The sequence below is a fragment of the Chrysochloris asiatica genome, unplaced genomic scaffold (genome assembly GCF_000296735.1).
Source record: "Chrysochloris asiatica unplaced genomic scaffold, ChrAsi1.0 scaffold00199, whole genome shotgun sequence".
Taxonomy (NCBI): Eukaryota; Metazoa; Chordata; class Mammalia; order Afrosoricida; family Chrysochloridae; genus Chrysochloris; species Chrysochloris asiatica.
The window spans coordinates 3,470,065-3,484,599 of record NW_006408717.1 but is presented as its reverse complement, the minus strand read 5'-3'; the positions used below and the strand labels follow the sequence as shown (position 1 = coordinate 3,484,599).

Genomic DNA, 14,535 nt, shown 5'->3' with positions numbered 1-14,535 from the left:
TCCTGGTGTGGCACTGTAGGGTCAGCACAGGACTGTGAACCACAAGGTCGGTAGTTCATAATGGACCTGCTGCTTCTTGGAAACCCTATACAAGGTTGCTATGAGCCGGAACCAACTTGACAACACTTAACAAGGTAGAGTATCAAATGCAGTCTTTTTTGAGGAGCACTAGTAGCACAATGGTCAAGTGCTCAGCTGCTAACCAAAGATCAGTGGTTTGAACCCACCAGCTACTCCACAGGAGTAAAAATCCTTACAATCCGTTCTCATAACGTTTACAGCCTAGGAAACAATGGGGGCAATTCTACTCTGCCCTATAAGTGTGCTATGAGTTAGAATTTACAGAGCCACACATAGTAACAATCTTGAGCCCACCCTGATAAGTAAACCAGAGGATAGTGAAGTTACAATTTCTATTCTCCATAATGTTACTCTTTAGTTATTTCAGCTTCAAGTACACATTATTCCAGGTGGGAATGAACTATGGTGTATTTGAAGACAGGGTCTACGTTTTGAACAGTATCAGTCATTATAAAATACAAAGACTTCATAATGGCCAACTAGGAGGCCACTGTTATTGGACTTCCTTTCCCTTTGACGTCCTTGTCCTTGCATATGTCTGCCCTAAAATCTTTGCTCTCATTGTTCAGCCCAACTGGAATATACTCCCCCATCCCTCTCTCTCTTAACTAAATCATTCTCATTCAAGCCTCTTTTCACAAGTATCTTTGCAATGGGACCGTGACCATCCCACATAATTCTAATTCTTTTCTCTATACTGCTTTGGAGCTCTGATGGCATGGTGGGTTAAGTGGTGGGCTACTAATCACAAGGTCAGGAGTTCGAACTCATGAGCCACTCTGTGAGAAAAAGATAAAGCTGTCAGCTCCTATAAAGATTTACAGTCTTTCAATTCCATTTTACCCACAACATTTTTGAAGAACCTTCATATAATTATTATTATATTTACCATCTTTCTTCCGTTTATGGATCATCATTAAGTACAAAGGTCAAAATTGTCCAAAATAACTCCAAAAACTTAAATATGTTTGTCTGCCCTGGGGACTTCCCCTCATTTTTTGGCGTGGGATGGGCATTAGCAGTCTTCAACCTCCCAAGAAATCAATGTTTGTGTGAGTATATGTGTTAAGTGCCATATGTGTCAAGCGACCCTGAACAGGATTTCCAAAAAGCAGCTGGAGGGTATGAACCACCAACCTTAAAGTTAGAAGTCAAGTGCTTATCCTATAGCACCACACAGAAACTCCAAGGTCCAATGTTACTGTTGTAGGCAGACTAATGGCCTGGAACCTTTGAGGAATTAAGGCTGATGAAATTAAGGTTACTATCAGCTGATTTTAAAATTAGGACGATTATATTAGATTATCTTGTGAGCCCAATGAAATCACAAGATTCCTTAAAAGTGGATGGGGAGTCAGAATAGAGCAAGAATGATTGAATGTGAGAATTGGGTTAGATGTGAAAAATCAGATGTGAATGTTTTAAAGATGAAAGGCTGAAAAGATACTATGAGCCAAAGAAAGCAGACAAGCTATAAAAAGTGGAAAAGGCAAGAAATGTGTCCTCCCCTATAGTCTCCAGAAGAAACAGCCTTGCTGGCATGACTTCAGACTTCTAACTTCTAGAATTGTAAGATAAGATGGTAGTATTTTTAAGCCACTGTCTCTCCTTCTTCCTAGTCTGTCTTGGTTGGAAGCTCAGCTGAAAATTGCCCACTGTCGGGTAACCCTGCTGGCATTTTAAATACCCGTGGTATAGCTTCCAGAAACACAGTATGACAAACTGTCAGATGAGTGGTGGGTGTGAAGCACCTCGATCCAGGGAAAGTTTGAGTCAAGAAGACACAAGGAGCCCTCCAAGAAATGCTGGGCCTACAGGTGTTGAAAGGAAACAAAGACCTTTCTCCATAGCTGGCTCTCTGAATTCAAACTTCTAGCCTCCTAAACTATAAAAGTACACTTCTGCTTGTTAAAGTCACCCACTTGTGATATTTGTTACAGCAGCACTGGAAAACTAATACAACTACTAAGATGCAGTTAATAATTAGAAAACAAATGGTCTCATTTTCACTCTAGACAGAGATGTAACTTGCCACAGGTCCAGTATCTTCAACTTCTGGGTAACTGGTTTTCTGACAATTTAACTTATAAGTAGCTAGTCGCCAAATCTAGACTGCCCAGAACAAAAATGTTCTGATCTACCACACACTCAACATATAAAAAGGAAGAGTACGATGGCGTTCCCCACTTAAACACACCCAATACATGGCTAGCAGATTGTCTGGATCCCAACAAGCTCATTTTGGAGATGACAGATTAGCTTTGGGATAGCTTTGCCCCTTCTTTTGCTGACTTTTGACCTACTGCTATTGTTGTTAAGTGCAGTCAAGGGGGTTCCAACTCATAAGACGCAACCTGTATAAGGTTTCCAAAGCGGCTGGTGGTTTTGAGCCACCATCCTTGGAGGTAGCAATCAATGCTTATCCTACAGCACCACACCAGGACACTACACAAGGAGTCCTGGTGTGGTGCTGTAGGATATATATATACATACACACACCACAATATAAATATATGTGTAGATTGGGAGTATATTTCATGGTCAACCGCACACTTTCAATAAGTAAACAAATATTTTTAAATATTTGAGGAATTGAAAAGATTTTTATTTTAAAAACAAAGTTAACAGTTTTGTAAAATCAAATATAGTAAAAGGTTAACAATGAGGTACTCCAGTTGAAGAATGAAAGGGTGTTCACTGTACTACTCTTTCCGTTTTTCTGTAGGTTTTATGTGTTATCAACAGTTGAGGACAAAAGGCATCAGTTTTATGTACCAGTACTAAAACTCCTCAAACTCTTGTCACTTGCCTCAATTTAACATGTAACATAACTAAACCTACTTACTTCGTGGATACCAACTCACAGCGACCCCACTGGACAGAGTACCAGCAAACTGTTCCATAGGACTTTGAAGAAAATCTTTATGGAAGCATACAGCCTCATCTTTCTCGCACTGAAGGTTAGTGGGTTTGAACCACTGACCTGGTGGTTAGTAGCCCAACTCTTTACCCATAGCAGCACCAGGTTCCTATTTAACATCTAGCTCATCATTTATTTGTTACTTCAAATAACTCCCAAAGCATACGACCCTGTATATATAATCCTGGTTAAAAAGACTTAAATTAATCCAGTAAGCCTGAAAAGCCGGGACCAGATCATAAGGCAGCTAAGCTTAGCTATTAAATAGTCACAACAGAGTTAATCAACTGCTTGTAAAACTTAATACAGTATTTGTCTCAGAATATCATCACTAGCCTGTCCTTACTTCAAATGAAATTTGTTCCTTCAACGAATCACATATATTGCTATTATTAGTGGACACAACTTAGGTAATTTGATTTACTATTCCATCATCCTGCAATGCAATATTAGTTTGCCCTTCCTGCCAATACCCTAATCAAGACAGGATACCTAAATACACGATGGGGCTTCAAAGAGTCTTGGAAAAATGGAATTAAAAGATATTGGAATTTTACACAAACTTTCTGAAACCCCTAGTATAAACGGGTTACCCTTTAGTACACAAAGAAAAACCTTAAAAGTTGGCAAACTACTTCAACCCCTTGTTATTCCTGCCTCTGACTCCCTCGTTTGTAAAAGAACCCGCAAGGGCACCACACGAAAACATAGAAAATAGTTTTAACGCAACTATGGGCCAGTTTTAGAAACTGAATTTGAAGTAAGGGCAAATCGCTGAGCGCGGCGAGAATGCAGGATTTAAATTCCTGTAGATAGACGCCCGGAGGCTGCGGCCGCCTATCGCTGCAGGCGTGGCGGGCGCGAAGGGAGAGCACAGCGAAAGGAGATATAGACTGACCGAACCCCGGGGGCGCGGCGGCGCAGCTGCGGGGCTCGCGGCCTCCCGGGGCCCCAAGCCACGCGCCCCTCCCCTCCGCTCCTCGCGCAGCCTCTCCCGCCCCTCCCCACCCGGCTCCCTTAAGTCTCACGAACGGAAATGGGAGTCACAACGCCGGGGACCAGCGGAAACAAAACACAGAGGCGGGTGCGGGGGGGCAGCTGTGGGGGAGAAGGCCCCGGAACGAGGCCAGCCCGTGCGGGCCCTCGCTCCCTTCCTCCCCCGCAGCCGCACTTACCCGCTCCGGAATCGGCCCTGTCGCTCCGGCCCGCTCTCCAGAGCCGGCTGAAAACGACAGCGGCCACGGCTACAAGTGCGGTGTGTCCCCGGATAAGACTTGCAGCTCCCACAACCGAAGTGTGAGGCCCCCGGGCCCTTCCCGCGGAATTGGCGCTGAGAAACTCCAAAGCCCCCCCTCCCCGCCTCCCAGGCACCCCCGGGTCCAGGACTACAACTCCCAGCAGGTTGCGCGAAAGGAACGCCCAAGGCAACGGAGGCTCACGAGGCACAAGCACAACGCCCAATTTTTCCTTTTTTACACTTTTTCGTATTCCCTGTACGCTCCTATGCCTAAACAACCCCCAACAAACAGAACATTGACTACAAGTAAGAGTTAAACTGGGGAGGGAGGTGAACGGCAAGTTAAATACGCATACAATAAAAACATTCCTAGGAAGAAAAAAGCGGGTCAAATTGAGCGGAGAAAAGATGGCGGAGACTTGGCTAAGGGACCCGGAAGCACTTATCCTCCACTTCCTCCTCCTCTTTGGTTTCTGTCTCACCTAGAGCTGTCCGGTCGCAGACTATCTTCCAGACGCTTCCTGTCCGGTGAGCAGCGACCGATTTGCAGCGTCGACCCATAATGCTTTGCGATAGCGGGGAGGCGGGCGGGGGCGGAGCCAGAGCCGGAAGTAGAACGGCGGCGGTGGTGGCTCCTTGGCAGCTCGGGACTGAAGTGCAAGGTGACTGGGAGGGTAATTGAACTAACTTGGTCTCTTGGGACTTCGATTCTGGGTTTCTTCACGGGACCTGGGCTGCCTATCACCCCTGCCCTACTAGAAGAGAGAGTAGCTCCATGTTCCGGGCACCTTCACGGCCCAGTTCGAGGTCACAGTGACCTCCGCGCTTTTTAGATCCTGTAGCTTGTGTGGCTCAATAAATAATTCTGATAATACCTGCTTTGAGGGCAAACAGAGGGGGTCTCGGGGAAGCAGTGAACTCGGGGGTCATGAGCCCGCAGCCTGGCTGCATCAGCTCTATGTCATGGTCGCGAGTCAGGTTGACCGTCAGGTCAGCCCAAGAGGGCTACGCTGGAGACGCCATTTCTGAACTGTTTACTCTGGACAGGCACTGTAAGAGGGAGAGGAAAAAAAGTGTTAGTGATCTTAAAAGTTTGCGTCCCAGATAAAAATGTTGATGGTGCTAAAACTCTGTTAGGCAGCTCTGTGGATCTACATTAGGAATATGCACTGAATCTACACAGATTAACCTTTGGCTTCAGTCATGATTGTAAATGCTAGTAGCATGCGCTCTCCCATTACAAGGCTTCATGCTGCACGTTTTTCTTGTAATCCTCATTTTTTTGTTTATTAATTACATTCTCATTTATCAAGTAATATGGAATCCTTGCCCAGTTTTTTACTATGTTCTGCGTGACACGCCTTAGTAATACTCAAATACGGACTTTATTACAATTGATACTGTAACTGATTTGTGTAGCATCTGTCTTCTATGTGACAACAGACAGCCAACACTCAATATACACTTGTTACATGAGGAGGAAGAAAGAAAGGAGACGGGACAAGTTTTGGTACCAAGAGGAATGGATTCATTTTTTGGACAAGTTGCCTGGTGTGGTACTATGGGTTAATGTGCCAGACTGCAAAGCCATTTGAACTGCACTCACCAGCGTCTCCTTGGAAACCCTATACAGTGTCATTATGGGTCGGAGCCGATTCAATGGCCCTTAACAACAACACAATAGGATTTAAGAGAACCCAAAAGTCAAAATTAGAGATGAGATATGGAAATCATTGTAAAGTGCCTTTGAATTGACAGTGATTCATAGCGGCTCTATATAGGGTATCCAAGGACTAGCTGGTAGGTTTGAACATGAGATTAGCCACCTGACTCATGTAATCACTATGCTGCCAGACTGTGGTGGTTGGTGGTTATGTGCTGTGGAGTCAGTTCCAACTCATAGGGACCCTGTACAGGCTTTCCGAAGCTGTAAATCTCCACGGGAGCAGAAAGCCTCATCTTTCTCCTGTGGAACAGCTTGTAGTTTTGAACTGAAGTTAGCAGCCTGATTCATAACCACTATGCTACCATACTTATTCAACCTGTATGCCAAGAAGCTGGGTTATATGAAGAAAAATGTGGCATCAGGATTGGAGGAAGACTCATTAACAACTTGCGATATGCAGATGATACAGCTTTCTTTGCTGAAAGTGAGGAGGACTTAAAATACTTATTAATGAAGATCAAAGAGCACAGCCTTTGGTATGGATTGCATCTCAACGTAAAGAAAACAAAAATCCTCACCAGTGGACCAATAAACAACATTCTTATCAATGGAGAAGAGATTGAAGTAGTCAAGTACTTCATTCTTCTTGGATCAACTATCAACACTCATGGAAGCAGCAGTCAAGAGATCAAACGTATTGCATTAGACAAATATGCTGCATAAGACCTTTTTAAAGTGTTGAAGAGTAAAGATGTCAGCTTGAAGACTAAGGTATGCCTGACCCAAGCCATGGTATTTTCAATAACCTCTTATGCATATGAAAACTGGACAGTGAATAAGGAAGACCGTAGAAGAATTGATGCTTTTGAGTTATGGTGTTGGAGGAGAATATTGAAAGTGCCATGGGCTGCCAAAAGAACCAATAGATCCGTTCTGGAAGAAGTGCAGCCAGAGAGGTCCTTGGATGCCAGGATGGCCTAACTTTGTCTACCAAACTTTGGGCATATTGTCAGGAGGGACCAGTCACTGGAGAAGGATATCATGTTTGGTAAGGTGGAGGGTCAAGGAGCTCTGGTAGCATAGTGGTTACAAGTCAGGCTGCCAACCTCAAGATCAGCAGTTCGAAACTACCAGTGGTTCCGCGGGAGAAAGATGAGGCGTTTTGCTCCCGTTAAGAATTACAGCCTCAGAAACCCTGTGCAGGGTTGCTGTGAGTCTGAACCGACTCCATAGTACTTAACAACAACAAGGTGGAGAGTCAGAGAAAAAGAGGAAGAACCCCAGCGAGATGGATTGGCAAAGTGGCAGCATCAATGGGCCCAAGCATGGCAACAATAGTAAGGTTGGCCCAGGATCAGGAAGTGTTTCGTTCTGCTGTGTGTAAGATTGCTGTGAGTCAGTACCAACTCAGTGGCACCTAACAACAATAACACGCTACCATGCTGCCAGACCAGTACTTGTTATTTGATGTTGGTTGTTAGATGTAACTGAGTGGATTTCAACTGATAGCTAATAATCAAAACATTGGAAATGGATTTCACCCATATTGTAGTAGAAGTGGCAGGATCTTTGCAGTCATTATGGCCTTAGAGCAAATTAATTGGGAATATAGGAGCTCTGGTAGCATAGTGGTTACGAATCGGGCTATGAACCGCAAGGTCAGCAGTTCGAAACTACCAGCTATTCTGTGGGAGAAAGATGAGGCTTTCTGCTGCTGTAAAGATTTATACCCTTGGAAACCCTGTACAGGGTCGCTGTGAGTCGGAACTGACTCAACAGCACATAACAACATAGGTGATTTGGTGTGGCGCTGAGGGCTAATGCATCAGACTGCAAAGTCATTTGAACTGCAAGGTTGGTGGTTCAAGCTCACCAACTGCTCCTTGGAAACCCTATACAGGGTTGCTATGGGCTGGAATGGACTTGACGGCACTTAACGACTAAAACACCATAGGTGATTTACGAGGTCAGCCTTTCAGGCTCACCAGTCACTACTAGGAAACCCTGTAGAGGGTTGCCATGGGTCAGAACCGACTCTACAGCACATATCATCAAATGGGCAATTTAAGAACTTTTTTCAGACAGTTTTATCATTTGTAAATTAGATAATATCTTCTAAATACTCCTTTAAAGATATAAGGAGTGAACATACATGAAATACTTTGCAGAATTGCTGTCATGTACCGGGGAGTCAGTTCCGACTCATAGTGAACCCTGTACAGGGTTTCCGCGGCTGTAAGTCTTTATGTGTCAGAACGCCTCATCTTTCTCTCACGGAACTGCTGGTAGTTTCTAACTGCTGATCTTGAGGTTGGCAGCCCAACTCATAACCACTACACTACCAGAGCTCCTTATATTTAGGGATAAACGAAGTTAGGTCGCCTTACTACTAAGTGTCAAGTGTGTTGTTAGGCTGCCAAAAGGGAAAATGAACATTGAGTTATACAATATTTGTGAGATATTTTTTGTTTAAATCAGATTTCACCACTGTGTGATTCTGGACCACATATTTAGCTTCTAAACCTCAGTGTAAAATGGAAATGATAATAAGAGGTACTTTATAGGGTCATTTGTTTGGAATCTTTTCCTTTGGCAGGGTATAATAGTACTAGTGTGTTTTTTGTTGTTGTTTTTCTCCCTTCATTGTTTTTCAGATAGTTGGCTTTCACCTTGGTAGGTAAGAGATACCTTGTTAGTTGGAGGACATTTTTTTTTTTTTTTAGTTTTCATATTATATTCCAGGATTACTCAGTGTTGATCTTGTTGATATTTTGGACTGCATAATTGGGAACTGCCCTGTTCAGCAGCTTACCTAGCCTCAGTTCACTAGACATCTATAATGAAACAAAATGGTTTTCAGATATTGCCAGATATCTCTTGGGAGCTAAACTCTCCCTTTTATGAGCCCACTCCTGTTTGAGAACTACTGCCACTCTACTGTCCTCTACCATAGTGCCTCTCTTGTTTTATTTTCTCAGCTACTGTGGAAGGAAAAGGAGCCCTGATGGTGTAGTGGGTTACATGTTAACTGCTAACAAGGTCAGCAGTTCACATCCACCAGATGTTCTGAGGGAGAAAGATGAGGGCCTTGTAAAGATTTATGGCCTCAGACACTGTACAGGATTGCTATGAGTTGGAATCAACTTGATGGCACACGGTCACCACCACTGTGGAAGGATACTTATAAACATAATAAAACTGAATTACTGGGAAAATGAAATGAAAAAAACAAACGGTGGAAATAAAATATAAGCCCTAGTTTTTTATTATTAAATTCAACACATATAAGGGGGCTTCAAAAAGCTCATGCAAAAATTACATTCTTTTTAAATTGCATTTTTCCAGTCTTTTTGAAGGCCTCTTGTAAATTAAAATTGCTATAAAACTTTCTAAATGCTTATTCCCAAAATGCATTGTGTACTAAAGATCAGTATACACTGGTTTCAGGACCACATTTTGAGCAGTGCTATGAGTTGGATCCAAGTCCATGGCACACAACCACCACTACCACCACCAATAATAAGAAGAATTAGGCTCCTACTATAGCGTAGTGATTATGAATCGGGCTACGAACCGCAAGGTCAGCAGTTCGAAACTACCAGTTGCTCCACTGGAGAAAGATGAGGCTTTCTGCTCCCTTAAAGATTGACAGCCTCGGAAACCCTGTACAGGGTTGCTATGAGTCAGAACCAACTCCATGGCACATAATAACATGCAGTACATTTGGAAGTTTTACAATTATATATACATGTATATTTTTAAGAGCATTAACATTCTGGTCCTTTTTTTTTTTCCCCCAGTAACAGAGTCACCATGATTCTCCAGCGGCTCTTCAGGTTTTCCTCTGTCATTCGGTCTGCAGTCTCAGTCCATTTGCGGAGGAACATTGGGGTTACAGCAGTGGCATTTAATAAGGAACTCGATCCTATACAGAAACTTTTTGTGGACAAGATAAGAGAATACAGATCTAAACGGCAGTAAGTGAACAGATAATCAATCTTGGTGTAAATATAAATACTCAAAGTGTGTAAGATTCAAAATGGTAAATCCAAGCACTTCCAGACTTGATTTTAATGCAATTTATCATAACCTCGAGTTAATTCCTAAATGTGCATTGTTGTCATGTTGTTATTATGTGCCATCGAGTCAGTTCCTGCTCATAGTGATCCAGTATAGGGTTTCCAAGGAGCTACTGGTGAGTTTGAACCACTGACCTCGTGGGGCAAACTGACTTTGTGGTCCTGCGCTTATCCTACAGCACCACACCAGGACTCCATACATATGTACATGTTGTTGTTGTTGTTGGGTGCCATCGAGTCGGTACCAACCCATAGCGACCTTATGCACAGCAGAACGAAACACTGCCCGATCCTGGGCCAGCCTCACTGATGTTGCCATGCTTGAGTCCAGGGATGCTTGGCCAATCCATCTCGTTGGGAGTCTTCCTCTTTTTCTCTGACCTTTAAGAAATTATTTAGCAGCTAATTAAGAAAACAAAGTACCATAGACATTGATTAGCCTGAAGTCCTAACATTAATTGGTAAAAATATATAATCAAAGTATTCTCTCAATTTAGTGCCCTTTCTGTGATGTCTTTTTTTTAATGTTTTATTGTGAATTATGTGATAGTTTACATGGGATGGTTACAGTCCCCTCCATGCATCATCACCCAACCAAAGGGTATACCCTGCAAGCCTGCCCCCCGGTCGTTCAGCACACAGCCCCTCTCCCTCTCTCGGTCTAGAGTCCCCAGCAGCTCCATCTCTCCACATCATCGTCTCTGCCTCCATTTCTGGCATCACTGCTTCTCTGGATAGGGTCTCGCACTCCGCTCTTCTCCCTTGATGGTTACAGGGACCTCTGCTCCTGGACTGCATAGTCAGTCACTCCCCTTCTTTTGCTACAAAACGTCCACCTCTACTTTTCCAACCCTCACAGTCAGTCCTGATAACAATTATATCACAAGGGACCTATCCCCATCTCCTTTCATTAGCTCCGTCCTGACAGATTGGGTACTACTCAGTGGAGATTCTGCCTTCCTCCATGCCCTCTTGAGAGCTTGTAAGCCAGTCACTTCTTGCCTTTGGGTAGTCAGTGTCCAGGTTGCCTATCCCTGTCTACTCTGTAGTTGGAGGGGGTGATTTCTGTGACATCTTGATAGGTGAAAATAACCACATTTTTTCCATAATGTTCTTTTGATAGTTGTAAGTCTTTTGGACTATCAGAGGACAAAAGGCTCCAACATAGTTTAAAGCAAGTTCAAGGGAAGCATGATTACAGAATTCACAATTTTTAAGATGGTGGCCTTAACCAGCATGAAATAAATATAGCTCCCAAATCTCAGCAAAAGTGGAATTCCACAATCTATTCCATTTTGTTTTATTTAGCGACCTGCTGTGTACAAAGCACTAGGTTACTATTAACTCTGGCAGGCCACAAAGTAAGAGGCTTCTTAATATTCATAGTCTGATAGGAATAAAAAGCTTGTAAACAAGTAACTATAATGTAAGGTAAATTGGATTAGAGAGCACAGGTGAGTCAGTAGTAGAACTCTTGCCTTCCATGTGGGCTGTTGTTAAATTCCATCAATCCTGTATGAGGTTTCCAAGGGTGGCTGGTTGATTTGAGCACTGACCTTGCAGCTACCAATCAAGTGCTTTTTCTACAGCACCACACCAGTACTCCATGTGGGAAACCCAACTTACATGTCAGTGGAGTTTTGCATGTCACTATAATGCTGGACCAACACTTGAGGAGCTTCCAGATAGACAAACGAGGGAGAAAGGTTTGTTGATCTTTCAAAAAGTCGATCAACGAAAACCCTTTGGATTACAGTAGTCTAGTCTGAAACCAATCATGGAGATGATGCAGGACCAGACAGTATTTTGTTCAATTGTGTGTGGGGTTGCTAGGAGTCAGAGGCTAACTTTTAGCCAACTTAAAACAACAACATGGATTAGATATCAAGATACTGACACATTCAGTGTTTGGGACGTCACAGGAAGGAATACTTTCTAGCCAGAGGTATTTTAGAAGGTGCCTTGGAAGTGTTTTTCTTTGCTTTCAAGGAAGTGTTTGGGGTCTTTCATCCTTTAATCTCAGTTACAGATTTTCTCGATTTTGTGTGAACTGACTCATGTAGTTTTGCTTATAGCTTGAATGAGATCTGAAACTGGAAGGTTAACAGTAGACATCTATCCCCCAAGGTCTACCACAGCTTAAGAACCATTGGTATAAAGGAGGTTGTTTACACAACTCAAAGTAGGTAATCAGTGTCATTGAATTGTACATACAAAAATTGTTGGGAGTGGTGTATGTTCTGATGTGTAAATTCTCATCAGCAAAAACAAAATACTGTTCTAACAACATCACATTGCACATACATCATGGTCCCATAAGGTTTTTTTGTTTTGTTTTGTTTTTCCCCAAGGGAAAATGATTCTTTTGTTTATTCTTTTTTCCTGATTGTTTTTAAAAAACCCAAACCCAGACTCTTGCATACTGTATCATGGGAGGTATGCAGGCAGATGAGGCAGAGTACCGGGCTCTGGGCATGGGCTCTTGGGCTTTATTCAGTGAGCAGGTGGGTAAGGGCTGCTTCTACAGTGCAGCAGGTAAACAACAGGCAGAACTAGATGAACTCCACTCCCTCACTTTCTTCGTCTCACTCTGCTCCTGCCACCATTCTCTCAGCCACCACTCCTGCCAGTGCTTGTTCTCTGGCCTCCAGTAGCAATAGCTGCAGTGGCAGTGAGAATAATTGGAAGCAAGCTCCTATATGGTTTTAAAATGGTGGTGTTACAATTCCCAAATTACATAACAGCCTACTTCATTGAACATACTGTGGATGTTAAGCAGTGCATACTTGTAAATTATTTAAAATAGCAGATGAGAAGAAAATCTATGTAGAGGCTGGGCAGATAAATGGGGGTAGAAGTTGCATATATTTTAAGAGAAAAAAATGATGTGTGCAAAGACATGAAAACTAGAAAGCGTAAAATATATGTAGGAAATTGTGTGGTTCTGTTTCCCTGGAGTTTAGGGTTTGAAGAGTGTAGTAAGCAGTAAGGATAGACTGTGGCTAGAAGGAGAGCTATAAAGGCTTAATTATAAATTGGGCAAATGAGCTGCGTGATAGGCAATTATAACAAAAATAAATGAAGTTTTTTGTGTGCGATGGTAGAGTAGAATATAATTACTCTGTATTTGGAAGATAATTTTAATCACAGGAGAATCAGAATGAGAAGAGTGAGGGCAGGCATGTTGGGAAAATAATAATTCAACCACTAGTTAGATAAAGCCTATAGACTTTAGAGGAGTCCTAGTGTGGCACTATAGGTTAAGCACTGCACTGAAAAGTCAGTGTGAACCATAAGATCAGCAGTTCAAACTCACCAGCCATTCTTCAGAGACCCTATACAGGGCTGCTGTGATCAGGAAGCAACTCGACAGCATTTAGCAACATAGAGACTTTAGATGGGACAGGGCCCTGGTATAACACTGTGGGATAAGCCCTGACTGCTAACCACAAGGCCAGTGGTTCAAACCTACCAGCTGCTCCTCAGAAACCCAATACAGGGTCGCTATGAGTCAGAACTGACTTGACAGCACTTCAACAGCAACAGACTGTGGGAATGCTGACACACTGAGGCACTGAGAACTGGTGTTGGTGACCTGATGGGGAAGCAGAAGGGAAGGAACAATCAAATAAGACTTCAGCTTTTGAGTCGGATGAACACTTGACTGCTAACCACAGGGTCAACGGTTCAAACCCATCAGCTCCACAGGAAAAAGATGATGCTGTGTGCTTCCTTCAAGATTTATAGTATTAGAAACCCTCTATGGGGTCTCTGTGAGTCGCAATCTATTTGATGTTGTTAAGTGCCTTGTAGAGGGTTTCCAAGGAGCAAGCTGGGTTTGAACCACTGATACTGAGGTTAAAATTGACCTTGTGGTCTAATGCATTATCCTGCAGCATCACACCAAAACAGTGACATCATTACAAAAATAAAGAGGAGAAATAGTGAAGGAATTAAAATATATTAAGGTGCCAAGTTCTATATAAACATTACCTCAGTTTTACATATTAGAAAGTCAAGGCTAAAAAGGTTAGAAATGTGTTATTCAATACGTAGAGTAACTTATCTTAAGCCAGGTCTGTTTGGATTTCAGACCCTGTTCTTTGAGTACATACCTCCCTTTCGATACGAAAAGGTAATACAGTTGTAAACAAGTTTAAAACTGTAGCGTGTGCTGGCCCAGTGGTTAAGCGCTTAGCTCCTAACCAAAAGTCAGCAGTTTGCACCCAATAGCCACCATAATGGGGAATACCTGGCAATTTGCTGCCATAAAGATTACAGCAGAGGAAACCCTACTGGGACTGTTTATACTCTGTTATGTGGGGTCTGTGAATCAGAATCATCGTAATACAACAATATCATGTTTTTGGTTTTAAAAGTGTAATGGTCTTGGGGAGAACAAACAAGATGGTGGATCGGGAGGACGTATAGCAGAGAGCTCCGCCAACAACAACACAGAATACCTGACCAAGCAGCCTCAGGGGATGGTCCCAGAACTCTGAACCACATATAAAGGAATACTTAGAAGGTTGGAAGGCTCACAGCTGGGGGA

At 43.0% G+C, this 14,535-nt stretch overlaps 2 protein-coding genes across 3 annotated transcripts in view; one reads left to right on the top strand and one right to left on the bottom strand.

Moving 5' to 3' along the window:
• Window positions 1-4,495, bottom strand: part of GABPA (GA binding protein transcription factor, alpha subunit 60kDa) — a 39,165-nt gene extending 34,670 nt beyond the window's left edge. Inside the window, exon 1 of the mRNA XM_006872465.1 lies at window positions 4,177-4,495. The gene's annotated coding sequence lies outside the window, so the exon portion shown is untranslated. The remainder of the gene's footprint in view (window positions 1-4,176) is intronic.
• The window catches only part of ATP5J (ATP synthase, H+ transporting, mitochondrial Fo complex, subunit F6), a 16,239-nt gene continuing 5,810 nt past the window's right edge, over window positions 4,107-14,535 (top strand). The window contains exons 1-2 of one of the 2 annotated variants that reach the window (XM_006872467.1): window positions 4,107-4,443; window positions 9,711-9,881. In XM_006872467.1, the coding sequence (XP_006872529.1) occupies window positions 9,718-9,881 (164 nt within the window). In that variant the 5' untranslated portion in view covers window positions 4,107-4,443; window positions 9,711-9,717. Of the gene's footprint in view, window positions 4,444-4,678; window positions 4,767-9,710; window positions 9,882-14,535 lie in introns of those variants that run through there. The other variant, XM_006872466.1, reaches the window with a different exon arrangement.